This window comes from Notamacropus eugenii, chromosome 4 (genome assembly GCF_028372415.1).
Source record: "Notamacropus eugenii isolate mMacEug1 chromosome 4, mMacEug1.pri_v2, whole genome shotgun sequence".
Classification (NCBI taxonomy): domain Eukaryota; kingdom Metazoa; phylum Chordata; class Mammalia; order Diprotodontia; family Macropodidae; genus Notamacropus; species Notamacropus eugenii.
In genome coordinates, this window is record NC_092875.1 from 185,607,057 (window position 1) to 185,624,936 (window position 17,880).

General features: G+C 35.4%; 1 protein-coding gene across 3 annotated transcripts in view; it reads right to left on the reverse strand.

Moving 5' to 3' along the window:
- The window catches only part of RANBP9 (RAN binding protein 9), an 86,901-nt gene that overhangs the window by 7,248 nt on the left and 61,773 nt on the right, over window positions 1-17,880 (reverse strand). Inside the window, exons 8-13 of one of the 3 annotated variants that reach the window (XM_072603860.1) lie at window positions 17,769-17,877; window positions 16,889-17,079; window positions 15,492-15,636; window positions 13,921-14,042; window positions 12,195-12,346; window positions 7,022-7,161 (exon numbers count right to left, since the gene is read on the reverse strand). In XM_072603860.1, coding sequence (XP_072459961.1) covers window positions 7,096-7,161; window positions 12,195-12,346; window positions 13,921-14,042; window positions 15,492-15,636; window positions 16,889-17,079; window positions 17,769-17,877 — 785 coding nt within the window. In that variant the 3' untranslated portion in view covers window positions 7,022-7,095. Of the gene's footprint in view, window positions 1-7,021; window positions 7,162-12,194; window positions 12,347-13,266; window positions 14,043-15,491; window positions 15,637-16,888; window positions 17,080-17,768; window positions 17,878-17,880 lie in introns of those variants that run through there. The other 2 variants (XR_011965913.1, XM_072603859.1) reach the window with 2 other exon arrangements.

Below are 17,880 nucleotides of genomic sequence, written 5' to 3' on the forward strand. Positions count from 1 at the left end.
ACATTTACAGCAGCTTCCTACAGTCTAAACCTAGCTTTCAAAGACCTCAATTAGTCTCACCCTACAAATGATCTGAGCCCTATCCCACATAGTCTTTTACTACAAACTGTCTCCCAAATACAAAATACTAATTTCTAATTCTGTGCCTTGGCTCATTTTTTTTTAAACTAACCTGAAATGCCCTTTTCTATCCCAACCTAAATACCAAAGTTACTAGGACATGCTTTAACTCGACAAGTCACAAATTTTACCTCAATGCTAGTTCTGTCTTCTACTCCCAGCTTAGATCTAACCATTTTCATGAAACTTCCCAACTACACTAGGACATACTTAACTCTACCTCCTCTGAACTATTTTCTTTAAAAATCTGTCTAGAACTTAAAGGAGCTAGAAAAGAACCTTCAAAGCCATAGTCAACCCCTTGAGGAAACTGAGATAGAATCTGAGAGAGAATCTGAACTGTGTTCTTGACTCTAATTCAAGTGCATTATTCATTGCACCAGGATTCCATAGGGTGATACTGCAGTCATAGATCTAGAGATAGAAAGAACCCTGAAGATGAAGTCCAACTCATTTTGTAGTTGAAGAAACTGAGGCCCAGAAAGTTTAAGTGGTCACACAGGCAGCAAATGGGGAGGGAAGGGAATGAGCACTGCCATATGCCCTGAGCTTTTTACAAAAATCTCATTTGAACCTCACAATAACCCTGCAAGGAATCACCATCTTACAGTCCCAGGTCATACAATTACTAAGTATCTGAGTCCAGATTAGAACTCAGGTGTTCCACAAGCCCAGTATTCTATTCACTGTGCTACTAGCTATCTCTGTGACAGAGATGGGATTTGAACTGAGTCTTCTGATCTCAACTCTTACTCAGGCTTTACTTGTTTTCTTCATATTCACATTAAATTTTATTTAATCAAAAACATCTATTTTATAATCTAGGTTATACATTTTCTCAGTTATAAATATAAAAATATGGGATGTTCAAAAATTCTATCTAGTTCCAACTAATTGACATCAACCTAACTGGATAAAAAGTCAATATTCAATGTTTACTTTTACATGAAAATGCTGGTCAAAAACATAGGCAGAAAAGCCCATAATTTAAAAATCTGAGATTTTGGGAATCCAAGATTCCTAGGTAAGAACTAGAAGGGTCTCCAGGACATATTATGTTCAAGTAATCTATAATATCCTCTCCCTCTATCCAGAGGAATCCTGATCCAAATAGTAGTCCAATGTAACCCTCTCTTCACCCTCCACAGCCTCTCCCTCCCCACCCCCAAAAAAGTTTAAACTGAATGAGAGAAGGAACACTCTTTTCTTTTCTTGGCTCTGTAAGCAGCTTTATCTCCCAGAAAATCACCTATCATGTAACTCAGATTTCTCTACCTTATCCACATCTACATTATGAGCTGTCAAAGGTCTTGATAAAATCTAGAGACAGTATGGTTTATGATATATTCCTAATCTACCTGTCTAGTAACTAAGTTAAAAAAAAAAAGCACAAGACTTACTCATGGTGAACACACACCAGCTTCCCACAAGAATTGCCAAGATTTTCTAAACTATTTCTCTTCAACTGCTTATGTGCTGTTCTTTCTCTCTTTCTTTCTGCCAATTAGAAGCTCCTTAAAAAAACCAAGGATCTTGTCTAATATTTTTTCTATCCTCACAGCATGTGTAGCACTATACTTTACACAAAGTAAGTGCTCAGTAAATATCTGATTGATAAGATAGTAATGCTTACAATCAGTTCTTCTAATAGTACCTGGAAAACATAGTATTGGGTATCCAATTGGGTATAGCACAGGGTTATGAGTTTACTTCCCAAAGTCAAAGTTTTTTATGGTAAAAATATCACATTAAACAATTAGCAACAATTAGGTCCTATTTCAAAACCAACAGTAAAAAAGAAATTCACAATCATTTCCTAAAGACTTGATTCATCAGTTGTAATTTTCTTATAGATAAAAATAAAAGAAGTTGTATTTTTTAGACAAAGAAACTAAGGTTTAAGTATGTGATTTGCCAAAGGAAACAAAAGGTAAATCACAAATTCAGAAAAAGAATCCATAACCATGACTGCTCATATTGAAGCTTGACAGACAAGAGTGGCTTCAAGCAAAGTCCTTGGAAAACTGGGTAGTGTTAGACTGGAAGAAGAAGGAGAAATAGAAAGGAGATAAAGAAGAACAGCATCTTTGCCCCCAAATATTTATATATTGCTGTAAGATACTCCACAGACTTATTAGCTTAGTTGTGTGACTCTGGGCAAGTCACTGAACCCTGTTTGCCTCAGTTTCTTCACTTGTAAACTAAACTGGAAAAGGAAATGGCAAACTGCTCTAGTATCTTCGCCAAGAAAACCCTAAATGGGATCACGAAGTTGGGCATGATGTAACATAAAAATACATAAAGCTGACTTTATACCTATTATTTCATTTAAGCCTCACAACAACTTATGACGTAGTGAATAGTCCATTTTAGTATATAGTATATATTTATTTATATATATTTAGTATATATAGTCCATAAATAGTCCAATAGTAAATATCTCCATTTTACAGAATGTGAACCTGAGATGCCTAAGTGTTTGAAATGCAATATGAACTGAGGTCTTCCTCCCTCTAGCTGCTCTTCTCCAACAGGCCAGGATGACTCTCGAGGTGGAGGTTCAAAATCCAGGTCTCTTGTCTGACCATGGGAACAAGTCACTTAACTTCCCTGAGCCCCAATTTCCTTAGGTGAAAGATAAAGGTGAATGACTAGATGGCTTAGCATACTTTTCAGTTCTAGGAGTGAACAGTTGCCCAAGAAACAAAGTTTGAGAAAGTGATCTGAATTTCTGTAGCATGGCTTAGAATACAGGAGTAATAAGACTCTTGGCAAGAAATGACAAGGGATGAAATAGGTCTAGTAAAAGCATTTATCACTCCAGCCTTGTGAACATCTACAAAGACTATAAATTGAGAGGGGGAAGAGATGGAGAACACCGCCTATGTAAATTTAACAAGTCTAGTACCACAGAGAAGCAGGTATGACACAGGAGAAAGAACTGAAGAACAACAGAACCCGTAGCACCAGATAGCTACATACAAATACAGACAATATTTTAATTCTAGGAGGCAAATCTGACACCACATATATCACTAAGATTAGGCGGGATGGAGCCCATAACTAAAATATGGCACTGGAATGGAACACAAAGGATTAAGAGGAAGGATGGGACAACGAAGTCACTGCATGTAAAAAAAAAAAAAAGTCATGTGAGGAAATCCAAGAAATGATGTAGTAAAAAATGTGTCCACCCAGAATAGAAAGAAAGTAATACTATTGTAGATCTAAACTACAGACCACTTGAACCGGAGGAGCAATTCAATGAAGATTTTAGAAAACATCTGAAACCTGGCACAGGAATAAGTTTTGAAAATGGGAGATTTCAACTATCTAGACATCTGTAGATACGTTCTTCCTGCCAAAAATGGAGCAACCGATATGACTTGCCTTAATAATTCAATTCAATAAACCTTTATTTAAGGAACCAATTATGTAAAAATAGGTATTGTGCTCTGTACTAGAGATACAAAGACAAAAACAAAATAATCCTTTCCCTTAGAGTAGTGTACATTTAACTAGAGGTTGCAAGGTAAATAATTTACGAAAATTTCATTCTTTAAAGAAAAAGGGGAAGAATCAGTGAGGGGAACAGGTTGCTAAAGTAAAAACAACAGTAACCTAGAAAGCAACTAATTATTTGTATTATAATACTCCATGACAGCACAAGACAGGAAAGGCATGTGTGCAGTATGAAAAACACTAGATTAGGGAAAAACAGACTGCAAAAGGTGCAGAGGATCCAGTGGCCAAGTATTTAAGGGAAAGTTTGCTCAAGGAGTATGGGAAACACTCAAGATTGAAATTCTGAAGACAAGAGCAGAATGAGTGCAAAGAGTTAGAGAAAAAGGGATTTTCTTGAAATAACCAATGTGGATATACAGAAAACAATGATAAACTCAAATTTTTCTTTTTTTTTACACAAAAGCATACATAGAAGATGGAAGGTGAGGGGAAAGAAAAGAAGATAACAGAATGAATCCCAGTGGAGAGCACCGTCCTGTTAGTGTTGTATAGCACTAAGATGCCCAAGATGAGGCTAGCAAAGAGCGCTCAGAACAGCTGCAAAAGGGAAAGGAAGCTACCACCCTGGGTCAAATCCTAGATGAGATATAACGACTCACTGTAATTAATTCCCATTTATCCTGTATGTAGATTGTTGGTACACAGTATTTGCATATTGTCTCCTTCATTCAAAGGAGCTCCCTGAAAGAAGAGACTTTCTTTTACTTTTTCTTGTATCTCCAGGGTCTAGAACATGTAGTAGGCATTTAATAAATGTATACTTGATGTAATCAAAAAATCAACTTCCCAAGTGCAAACTCTCAATCAACAATTTATCAAACACTCACTAGGTGCTAGGAATAAAAACAGAAATGAGACAGTCCCTGGCATCAAAGAACTTACATTCCAGCGAGAGAGAAGAAATGAATCCATATTCATGGATAAGTGAGTCTGTGTTATATACAAAATAAAAATATAGTGACTGAGGAAGGAGAACTTATAATGGGGAGAATCAAGAAAGTTCTCTTGAAATACCTGGCACTTGAAGTGGACACTGAAGAAAACTAAGGGTTCCAAGAAGCTGAGGGTGAATGAAGAATGTTCCAAGCGTGAGGAACAGCCTACCAGATGACTCCAATACAGAAGGTGTGAGGGAATACAATGCAATCACCTTGTGAAGACGACTGGAGTCAGAGTGTAAAGGACTATAAAGGACTACAAGAGAGTATTTTATCCTAAAGGCAATGGGCAGCCACTGAAACTTCTTAAACAAGGCAGGCCACGGAGTCAGATTTATATTTTAGAAATACTTCACTGTGGCACATTGCTTGGAGCAGGAAATCAAGAAAGCAACTAGAATATAACTGCAAGAGTCTAGAATGGGGATTGTTGCTGTTTGAACAGAAAGACTTAGTGAGTAGAGGCAAGAAACATGGAGGCAGAATTTACAGGACTTGGCATTGACTGGAGCTGGGAAGTGAAGGGCATCACCTAGATTTTGAATGTGAGTGATTAAAAGAATGGTGAGAAAGAGGTACATTAGGAAGAAAGCTAAGACTGAGTATAAAGACAGTATTCTTTTTTGTACAAGTTTAGTTTAAGATGATAGTGGTCTGGAGCTCAGGAAAGAAAGACTGGATAACAGAGTAACCTGCAAAGAGATGTTAGCTGAATCCATGAAAACTGATGAATGAGATCACGGAAAAGCAATGCAAAGAGAGAGAAAAAACAAGGCCCAGCACAGACTGGGTGTTGGGAGTTAGACACAGAATACAAAACATAATGTTTCTGCAAAGGGGCCAAGAAAGACCAATCAGCCAGGTACAAAGAGAAACACTAGTAGTTCATAAAAACCCATGGAAGAAAGAATATCAAGGAAGAGGTGTTCAGAAGAGTCAAAGAGAATAAGAAGAATGACTGACAAAAGGCCATTGGAAACAGTTTTCAGTCAACTGATGAAAAGCCAAAATGCAAGAGGACCAGACATGAACAGAAGATGAAATAGCAGTAATATATGTAGACAGCTTTTTCTAGGAATGTGGTTGTAAGGAAGTTTATAATACAATAGTTTGATGGAGAAGGAATTGTACTGCTATGCTCTATCATGGTCAGGCTCTATAACAATAATGATAGCAGCTAGCATAATTATATAGGTTTACTATCCCCATTTTACAGAAAAGGAAAAGAGATTCAATGACTTGCACAGGACTCACACAGCTACTAAGTGTTTTCAGGCTATATTTGAACTCAGGTCTACCTGACTCCAGGGTCCATAATGTGAATATTATACTATAAACTATCCTATTAAATTTTCATTCTAGAGATTTATTTTTTTGCCTTTAGTATTTGTCAAGTCACTTTTAGAATAAGTGTGTTTCAAAAGCTATTTTTGTGTATGACAGAATTTTTCACTCTTTTTAATGTCTAGATAGGAATTGCCCAGAATTTACCTCTTCTTCCCACCTCCACCTCCTGAAAGGCTAGAGTAAACAACTTAACCTTCAGAGCCTTGTTTCCTTATGTATAAAATGAGGGGGCTGGATTAAAATGACCTCTGATGTACCTTCTAGCTCTAAGAATCTGTGATCTCTATGACTGCATAAAGAGACTAAAAAGGGGAAAAAAGTGAAATATTTCTATGATCCTTGAAGGATTCAAGGCCAGAAAAACCTTCAAAGTTTTACTGAAATTCTGTTTTCATGTCTTCATGTTTTCATGTCAGTTATTTCTTCATATACTCCTTGTCACACCATTTCCCTAAACCATCAAATGACACCACCTAGCTTTCCTTGTAATAAAAGACAATCAATTAAGCAAAATCTAGCAGCACCTAACAGTTTATGCAACATTCTAGATAATAGTCTATCTTCCCACCCTCAGTTCTTCAAGAAAAGGAGGCAAGTACAATCCCTCAACTTTTCTTAGGGTAAAAATTAGTTATTAAAATTTAACTTTACATTAGTGATCTTTTGTTTACATTACTGTAGTCATTGTATCCAAGTTCTGCTTCCTGAACTATGCATCAAGCTACACTAGTCTTCTCATGATTCTTTACCTTTTCATATTTATCATTTCTTAGAAACATAATATAATGCCATTTTCTAATAATATTATATATACTACAATTTATTCAACAATTCCCCAAATCAACCGATACTTGCTATTTGTTGTTTTTTACTACCACAAGTGTTGCTATGAATATTTAACTTAGGAATAATGTAGGACCTTTGTTTCCACTTTTAAACTTCTTGGGATATATCCAGTAGCTGAATCTCCAGATCAAAAGACTATGGAGTTTAGTAACTTCTTTCATAATCCTGAACTGTTTCCCAGAATAGTTTTATAAATACAGAGATCTGCTAACTGTATATTAGTTAGTGCCAAGCAACCCTCATTCCCTGCTTCTCCTTGCCCCTGTGACCAACCCTTGCTACCCTCCCCAGCACTGCCCAGGCCTAGGTCTTCAGTTACTCACCAGCAAGCTGCCTCCCATCTCTCACAACCCAGAGCCAATTCAGCTACCCATCTCACCTGCATCTAGACAAAAGTAAGGTAGGGGGATTGAAAGATATTAAATAGGAGAAAACTGACAGGGAAGGAGTTATAATGGGAGTTCTTCAAAACAATTTGCACCTACTAAACTTTCTTCATCAAAACGAAGAAATAAATCACAATTTTCTCCAATTCAATCTATAATCACAGAACATCCAGAGGTACAGGATGCAAAATGCCATTTCCTGAGCTTCCTAGAAAATAGTAACTTAACAACACTGAAATGGAAATCCAAAGGAATTTTATAATTGCACTCTGCCTTCCTCCAATTCTTGTTCTCTACCAACTTTAAATGAGGAAAAGAGTTAAAAAATTTTAAAATTCTTGCAATCTGTATGTTGTCCTAAAATATCTTTAGAAGTCTGTCATTTAAAATATTTTAAGTGAGCAATACTAAGACAATGAAAAGCCAAATCAAAAATCAAAAAGGAAGACAAAATAGCCTCTTCATTTAATTTCTTTTAAAAATTAAACTACAGTATATTCTCATATGTTTTCATGGAAAATCATTCAGAAGTTTGTGGACTAGACTTAAACTTCTTTAAATATACCTAAATAACAGAGGTCTTGTTAGCAGTTACCCAAAAAAAGTTTTATTTCTCTATAGCAAGTTATTGTACAAAAATCATTATTTTCCCAAATACTTGAGCTGATTTATTTTTTGTACAAAAAGAAATCAAATTAAATTCATGAACCTTATAAAGTCACTACACAATTACATTCCTTACTTTTGAAAAATAGATTAAATGAAACTCCAACTAACTCAAACCAAGAACAGAAACCCTCTTGGATAAACAAAATCTCAGTGAATGAAATAAGTCATTCTGGATAGCTGAAGACCAATACAAAACTTTTCTTATATTATTTGCCAGTTTTCTGACCATAGTGAACATAGTTAAACATTTTCCTTTTTGACTAGTATCAGTGTGATCATTTTAACATAATGGTATATAGACACTGAACTACAGTACTGATAATTAGTGACAAGCACACTTCTTCACAGGCTCATGTAAAAACACAAGTGGATTCTTGGCTATTCTTTGGTTTCTCCTCCCTGCCAAAAAATCCTATTTCCACTGTATTAAGGTAAAGCACAATAACTACAGCAGCACCTCAGTGGCTTCCCCTACTCTAAGCAGACTCACACTAGAGACCTCAACTTCCAAGGAGTCTGCCAGATTGCTCTCCATACAACTGAGATGTATTATTCCTCATATTATTCCTCCAAAGGGTACGGAAGCAGTGGCTATGTGACCACAGGAGGAGTTCTTTTGCCTTTGTGGTCTGCTCCTCCCCAACCCCTGCTGATATCTTTGTCACCCTCTTCCTTTATCTGTTTTTCTGCCTTCTTGTCTGTTCAGTTTTCAGATATGCATGAAGTCAATTAGTCTGAAAGAAAAGGCAAGCCTTTTATAGCCTCTGGGTCCTTGTGCTACTTTCCTGCTGAGAGTCTAATCTTCGTTATTACTCAAGTACCACAGCACAGATGGTTGTTGAAGAAGTGTGGCATGGTGGAAAAAACATTCTTTTTGGGAGCAAAGGAACTTGATTCAAATACAGCATGGCATCCACCACTCACTATCTATGTGACCTTGGGCAAGGTGCTTAAACTTCCTGGATCTCAGTTATCCTCATCTAAAAAGTGAGGGCCTGTAAGGTCCTCACTACATTCTCAACATGGACAACTTTTAGGTTTAGAGTTATTCTAGAAGACTAGAATGCAAATATTTTGTTAAAACAATAATCGTCAAAAAATAAATGCCTCCCTCCACATTTTATTCTGAAGATAAACAAGCAAAATTACAACAAAACTAGACAATAAAATCGTCCAGGACATGTCCTGTGTTGACACACATTTATCCCATCTTTTACTCATTTTTATTACACCTGGGACTCAGTTAACACTTGGTAGTATAGGGAACTGCTTTGTTAAACTCAGGATCAAGAGGAGGTGAGATAATACTTTTTTCCCCTCACTCTCAGGTGTTAATCTCAAAGTCACAACAAATGTTACCACTTTCTTAGAAAATAAGAGAGATGCCAATGCCTGACTGCAATGGACCATCCTTAGAGAACTAATATGTTGCATGAGAAAGAACACAGGACTTGGGAATCAGGAGGATATGGTTTTCAAATGCTGCTTCAGACACTTACAGCCATGTTAGCTGGCCAAGTCACTTAAACTCTCTCAGTCTATCTCCTTACCTGTAAAATGACAATAATAATAGCACCTACAATTCACAGGGGTTGCTATGAAGATGAATTAAGATATTACATGTAAAGTACTCAGTAAACCATAAAAAATATATAAATGTTATCTGTCAATTTTATAATCAATTTGGAATTATACTAAAATAATGCCCTTTAACTTCACTTTGGTCTTTCTGTCAAGACAGAAAGGTCTCCTATATAGCAAAATGTTTAAAGTCGTGCTTTTTTTGTGGTACTAAAGAACTAGAACCAAAATAGATGCCCATCAATGGGGGAATGGCTAAGCAAACTACGGTGCATGCATTTAACAGAGTATTGCTCACCTTAAAAAACAAAGTATGAAAAATTTCACAAAAGTGTGGGAAGACTTATATGACCTAATGAAGAATGACATACTCAGAACGATGAGAACACACACACAGACACATACACTCTCTCTCTCTCTTCGATGGTATACAGAACACCAAGTTTGGTCCCAGAGTACAGCTGGAAAAAAGGTACTGCCTACCCTTCATTGCCAGGGAAGGGGCTATAGGTATGAAATAAGGTATATACTGTAAGAGTCAGCTGGTGTGTGGATTGGTTCTGCTGATCTGATTTTCCCTCACTCTTTTTTATTCTCTTCTGAAGATGGTTTACTGGGTAAGGAAGCGGGGAGGGAAACACTGAAATTTAGGTGATGCAAAAAGAGTTATCAAAAAAAAATTTTTTAACAGAGAATAATGGGGCTTCCTTCATACCACACCTCTTCTTTTGAAGAAAGAAGTAACATACCTATGATGTTTCATAACTGAATTAAAATCAACAGTTTAAACACAAACTGCTTAATCTGTATCTGTTCTCTGCATTAGTATAAAAACAGGAGATACACTCCCGCTCTCAAGGAATTTGACTTCTATTGGGGAGACACTAGTACATAGTTAAGAAAATCTACAAAAAAGATACAAAGTAAATAGAAAAGGGAAGCACTAAATGCTGGATTGGATGAGGCTGGTCTTTCTGTAGAAGGTGACCACCAAGCAGAAATCTGAAATAAACTAAGCATTTTGAGGCAAGAAAAGCGTTCTACATATGGGCTAACAGCCTGTGCAAAAGAAGGACAGGGTGGGGAATGTAGCTGTCACAACCAGAAAAGAGGAAGTTGGACAGTTTGGCAGGAACACAGAATGCATGGGAGGGGAGTAAGATGAAATTGGACAGGAAAGATGGACGGGAGCCAGATTACGATGCGTTTTAAATTACAAAAGACACCAAATGTATTTGATTCTAGACGCAATTAGAAATCTCTGAAAGGCTATCAGCTCAGCAGGAATGCAAGAGAGACACTGAACAGATCAGCACCTTGATTCTGTGAGACCACAGGACATTGCAGTAGTTCAGGCAAATACTGACAAGGGCCACAAGGAGTGGTGCAAATAAAAATAAAGAGATGACAGATGCACAGGACCATTGTGAAGATAGAAATGCAAGACTGGGCAACACACTGCCTATGGGAGTGAGGGAGAATGAAGGGTCAGGAATAACTCCTAGGCCACGTAATTAGGTTATTGGAAGGACATACAGATCCTTGACAGAAATAAGACACTTAGGCAGAGATGTCCAGCAAGCTGTAGTCATAGAACTCAAGATAAAAAAATGAGGTCTGGATATACAGATTTGTTGGTCACAGTCAATGAGATCCCCAAGAGAGAATTCAGAGAAAAGAGAACAGGACCCACAAGAGGGCCCTGGGGTACAAACACAAAAAAAGAAGAGAGGACACAAATAATGATCCAGCAAAGGAACAGCCCAATGGGAAGGAAATTACAACAGAGCCATGTCCTGAAAACTGTGGAGCAGTCAGCACCTAAGTGAGGAATGACTGAGAAGAGTAAGGACTCAAGGAAGACCACTGGACTTAGTAGCAATTAAGTTATCATTGGTATCTTTGGACAGAGCAATTCCAGAGAAGTGGTATGGCCAATCAGAGAATTTAATGGAAAGCGGGAAAGCCTAGACATCTTTCTCTAAGAGTCTGGTAAGAAAAAGAAAAAATATAATCAACAGTTTAAGGGGATAGCAGGGTAAAGGGTAGGCTTTCTAAGTTTGGGAAAGATATGTGTGTAGCAAGGAAGAAGCCACTGGATGGATTCAGAGACTGAAGATGAGAGAGAAAGTGGACAACAGAAGGGGTAAGCTTCCAGGAGCAAGAGGAGATGGAATCAAAGGATAATTAGAAAGGTTTGGAAAGAATCAGCTAATTCCTTGAAAGTGGAATAAATGAAGAGAGTGGGGATGATAGAAAGGATCTGAGGTACAGGAATAATGAGGTCAAAGTAATAGCACAGATATGGTTATGTTCTTCCTCATCTACTCAGAGGTTTGGGAGAGAACTTTGGAGAGATTCGCAAGATGATCAAAATTTACAAGGTCAGCATAATCTCAGACAACAACTATACCTTCAGGGGATATATCTGTTAACACAACTTAAGAAAGATGCAAATTTATATATGAACACTATGCCCATTTGATCATTACCTTCATTCTAGACGGTAACTATATATTTTTTAATATTTTGCTAATGAAAGAGGGCCTAATTAAAAGCACTGGCATGGGAAGTCCCCTATTTCAGCAGCATTCCTTCTTGGAAAAGAAATCCTACACCTCTTCTCCTACCTGCTGTAATCATGTATGCTGCCCAATAAAATCATTCTTGACTCTCAACTAAGGGGTGTCACTGATAAAGAAAAGTTTTTAAGAAATAAATCTTACCAATAATTTCAACCATAATGTTTCCCCACCCTGACACCCAAGATAAAATAACTCACTTTTAACATTTTTTTATTTGCAGTGTTCTTGCCACATTCTCTCCTCAGTTGTTCACTCATAGCTTGTAATTCTCTTCCAAAGTGGATCATTCTTTCAATGGCTGCTTGACTTCCTCCACAAAGCTGTCGCCTCAAGTGACTTGAATCAACTTCTACAAGAACAATGTCTTTTTGTCAGTAACATTACCAATAAAAAATATTTAAACCTATTATTACCCTAATGAAAATGACAATATAATCAAGACAATTCCACTCATGAAATATACCTTACATTTCAACTAAGAAATATATGCTATATACTAATGAAATCTAACTTAGATGTCTAGCTTTATAGCTTCAATTAACATTTAACATTATTTTATCAATTTATAAAATGGGCAAGGAATTCAAAGGAAAAGCATGAATTAGGGACAAGGAAGCTCAAATTCTTTTTCTTGATTTCTGTGTAACCCCTGGGCATCTCATTATGGTGTGTTGTGTTTCTAATGCTGTCTTCACCTTTTCCAAGTCAGAAAAGCTTAAGATACACAAATAGGCAAATTATAAGAGGGCAACAGAAGAGTAAAACTTAGGCATAACACAAAATGTTACTTTTAAAGCACCCAAGCAGTATGAAATCAAAAAGGTCACATTATATGTCAGGCTGCTTTAAATATTATATGGGAAATAATGAAATTGACTATTGAGAACAAGGTAAAATAAAATTTCTTTCTGGAAACCAAGAGGTGGACTATTTGACTCGAACAATCTCACTAAATCTTTACTAAAGCCATATACCTTAATAATGAAAAAAGTCATGTAAGAAAATGGTTCTGTGATAATTATCTTAATTGCCAAATCACTTTGTAAAATCAAAGATGCTCTTGCAAAGTTGATTGTATCATTAACATAAGTAGAAGCTGTAGATGCTTTTAAATTACATTTTTTTTGCTTTAAAAAGGTATATAGCTCTTTATTAATTATATTTATTTTCAAAAGGGTAATACATATCCTTGCATTTATAAAGCATGTTTCCTTATAAACACTCTAGGAACATTTGTTTCTTTACTAACAATTGAATAAATGTGTTTACCTCAACACACGGAAGAAATCCAATGCTGCCATGGAGTTTCTGCTGAATAAATCATTTAAAAGCTTCAATAATTTTAACTCTCCCAACTGTGGAGAATTCTGATAATCACTGAACTGTGTGGTACCATTTGCAATATAAGGTAACAGAACAGTGCAATTATGCATGCTATTAAGATTTAGAATGACAGCTCAATTATATGAAGTTCAGTTTGGCTGGAAAAAAAAGCCAACAGAAACTATTCCTATCCAACTTTGACTTCTGAATTATATTAAACAGGACTTTCTATATCCGCTACCTTCATATGCACATAAGGTTTTAACACTAATTTGAAAACTGTCAACAGCTGTAATAACTTTATCCAGAAAAATAAATTACTTAGGAGTAGCCCCAAATTATTTAATAAGGAGAAATATTAAGACAACTGATTTCCAAAGGAATTACTTGAAAGAGAATGGTAACTTGCTTTTGTATTCTTCAACTTCCTCTAGTAAGCCCCCTCAAAAATCCAGATTAGGTAAACTATATTACTTTAAAATCCAAAAAATATCCATCTGTAAATTCAATTTGTGTCTGTCAGTTATTAATGAGTACAAGTAAGAACATAACCTTGCAGCTACCATTTTTATTAAAAAGACAAGAAATATCACTGCAGACCCATTTCAGTGTCACATTCTTCCATTTCGTGGTCATGCTTAGAGCTACCATTTAGGAAACCATTGGATGAAGTCTCTCCAACTCCATTGGAATAGTGATCAGTTTCCATGTCTACATCATTGCTGAAAGAGGAAAAAAAAAGCCTAATTACAAGAAATACCATACTTGTAAAAAGTTTGTTTTAAAATACAGTCTCACTCAACCATACTTCTCATTATATTACTTCACAATGTAATATAGCACAACTTTAAAAAGGTATTTAGTGAAAACTAATATATTCATGATAAATACATTGACTCCTATCAGATAATCTAGACATATGAAAGAAGGAAAAAAGTACATATAGAAAAAAAGAACTCTTCTTTTTCAAAGTATTTTTTACATGATACATACATATATATGCATATATGCATATACACATATTCTCATTCAATCCTCACAATAATCTATACACCAATGAGAAAAAACTTTTCTGTTCCTAGATAACAATAAAACTCTAGTCCTAACATGAAATACTACCAGTCCCCTCATTTTTCTAGCTCCTTTCCATATAGTATCCAGAATGCAAGGGTATCCTTCATTCTCAAAAGTCTTCCCATAAAGCTACTTGTTTCTCACATTTATATCTAAATGCCTGAATTCTTCTTCTTCTTCAAAATGTTCTCAATAGCCTAATATTTATCTTTTACCTTCTTCTAAAACACCCTCAAAAAAAAAAAAAAAGATACTAGTAGCCAAGTCTCAGGGTTTCTATTGAATTCTCATCCTTCTAGACCCCTTTATCACCTCTCTTAAGTCACCTAAATTCCATGGCACTATCAACCCTTGATTAATGAAATAATTAAATCAGCCATCAAATCAAATAAATAATTAAATAAATCAGGTAGGCTATCCTTTATAAATGTACTTTTCCATTCTACTTCATGTCATAATCAACCAATTTATGAATTGATCCCTTTCAAATCTTCTTCTATATCCTTTTCCATAGGGAAATAATCATATATCACTATTTTCAATTTGATTTTAAACAGAATTCTCAAAACAACATATTCATATTTTTTCTTCCTTTCTTCATTTGATGATTGGCTTAATTTCAGGATATCTAATCAAACATTCTATTGCTACCTCAAACTTAATGATTAAGGCCAAACATGTCTCCTTTTCTACTCAGGAGTCAATCTGAGACTAGAACCTAGGTCACCTGATTTGTTCGTTCAATGCATTCTCTATTCTGGTTCTCAATTTTCCTTGCCCATGGTAACAGAGGTTCATGTTGTATCCCATGAAACAGTTTCCACAGAAACTGTATTACCAATGTTTATTAGGTTCTCAATGCCTAATAATGCCTGTCACTACTTCATATATGTAACCTTGGCGAACTTTTGTAAGGGTTGAGCATGACTCTGACTCTCTCACAATGAAAACACTTGAACTGTGTGTTCTCACATATCCCTGATCCTAGATGCCTTTTTCCTGGTCTGGTAGTATCCCAGATAGATGCCCGCCTAAGACCATACTTTTAATATACTTCTATTAGCAACTAAACTACAAAGTCCAGAGTGACTGCTTACCTGGTGAAGCTATTAATTTGTTGTGATCTTGACACATTTATACTATTCAATTCTGGAACATTTAAACTGGTTGACTGGTGTTTACTATGACAATAAGATTGATGTGCTTTATTTGATATTACTCCATTACTACAACTTTCAAAACCTAAAGAAAATAGTAATAAAAGAGATATAAGATCTAATAAATAAAAGAAAAAAATCTAATTTGCTCATGTGGTAAGGGTTTAAATTAAATTAGCCCAGGCACCACGCTAAATAACAATTTATTTAAGGACATAAAGATTACATAATGAGTAGGTACTAAGTCACTGACAACAAAATACATTTTGCTAATGAACTCAAACCTTTTGAAACGAGGTGAAGAAATTCTAACATTTATTGTGAGTTTCCTATGGGCCATAAGACTTTAGTATCTGAAGTATTAGTACATAATCTCTAGTGAAATACATGGTAACCTTATTCAAAAGATGTACATGCTTAAAGCAGACTGCATTGTGATATTTTACTATGGATTTTGGTGTATTTTACTATGACAAATACCAATAAATATGATGTTCTCTGCCATTTGATCTAGGTTAAAAATACATGGAAACATAAAATTCAGCCTTAATTGGGTACCATTTTTAGATTAAATTTAACACTATGTCTTGAAAATACTTCCTAAGTGACAACCCATATGCTTAAAAAGTTTGGCCCACTTTGTTACTCTACGACCAGATTTCAGATAAAAACTTATAACCTTTCTGTCCCCTTCCCCCCAATACATTTTTGGATCAGCAACGTGAATTTGTTTTGCTTGTTATGCATATTTGTTATGAGGGTCTTTCTCTACTTCCACCCTTTCTGGAGAAAGGGTATGAGGGGGAAAGGAAATCAATAAACTGTCACTTCCACTCAACTGCTAACTTTTAATAACAATTTTATATATTAATGTTCCTATAAATGTTTTGCTCTCTCAATCCCCCAAAAAGAAGCCCAGAACCATGGGATCATATATTTGCTGTTCAAACGGCCACTGGAGGCCATTTAGTCTAACCCTATTTTTCAGTTAAGACAACTGAGGTACAGGAATGAAATGACTTGTCTAGGATAACATTTGAGGTGGGATTTGAACTCAGATCTTCCTGATTCCAAGTGTCTCTCTCTCTCTCTGTATTTTATATATATATAAATAAAATACACACACACACACACACACACACACACACACGCCACATCCACAACAACAAAGTTCTGACCATGTTGAAATCAACCAAAGAACACCAACTGGCTAAAAATCAGCATTTAATGTTTACTTTCAAAAGAAACTTCCTGAAAAACATTTTATGGTATTTTTTAACTACTTATTCAGAATTGTAAGGAAAAGCAAAATACCAAGTTTTCTAGATGAACCTCACCAGGAAAATGTGCAGTGTTTCCTCTGCCTGGTGCTAAACTGTGGATATTCATTCCGTGGCTGGGGCTCATGCTTGGACTACTAAATGGTCGAGGACTGACAGGATAACTATCTTGAGACTTTGGACTCCGACCTCCTAAACACCTTACTTCACTATCAGTACCATTCACCATTTCTATAAACTGCCGAACCCTAAAGAATAAAAGAAAAATGACATTATAGTATACATTGCACAAAGGCTTGACAGTATTTTACATATTAGTGATCTGAATTTTAAGTGACTGATCTTGGAAAAAATTTCAGAATTTTGTCAAAATTGTAAGTACTGGAGATGATGGGAAAGGAGGGGAGGCATTCTTTTTTGTTAAAAGGAGTTAAAGTAACCAACAATTTGGGATGAGATGGTTTAACTTAAGCAAATATCAAAATAAGATTTTATTTTAAAACAGTCATATTCCTAAGGATGATGTTAATAAGATCTCAGAAAAATAAGTATCTATGCAAAATGAGTCCGCATAAGTTCTACTCTCTTACATTGAGATTTTCTATGGGAAATATAACTCTAGAACCAAGAATTTTTAATGCAAAAAATATTGAGGAAACAGATTAATTTTTAAAAAAGAAGTTCCTAAAACATTTCTTGCAAGGAGCTATTTTAAAAATAAAAAAAGACAGAATCTAACCAGATTCTAAAATGAAGAATTACAGAAGTAAAATGCACAAATCAGATATAAAAATATTATATTTTTTTTAATAATGCATGTTTTCATCATTTAAATGTTCCATTTTAAAGGAAGAATCTTACAAATATTTAAATAAAAGCAAAATTAAATTTAAAGTAATTACAGTACTATACATCAAATATCCTAAGAGAAACTCACTTTAATGTGAAAAGGAGATTAGGATTTCTTTCAAGTAAACTTGGATATAACTGTTGTGTTGTTTCAATGGCTTCTCCCATTCTTCCTGCTAATACCAATTTCTGAATTCCTG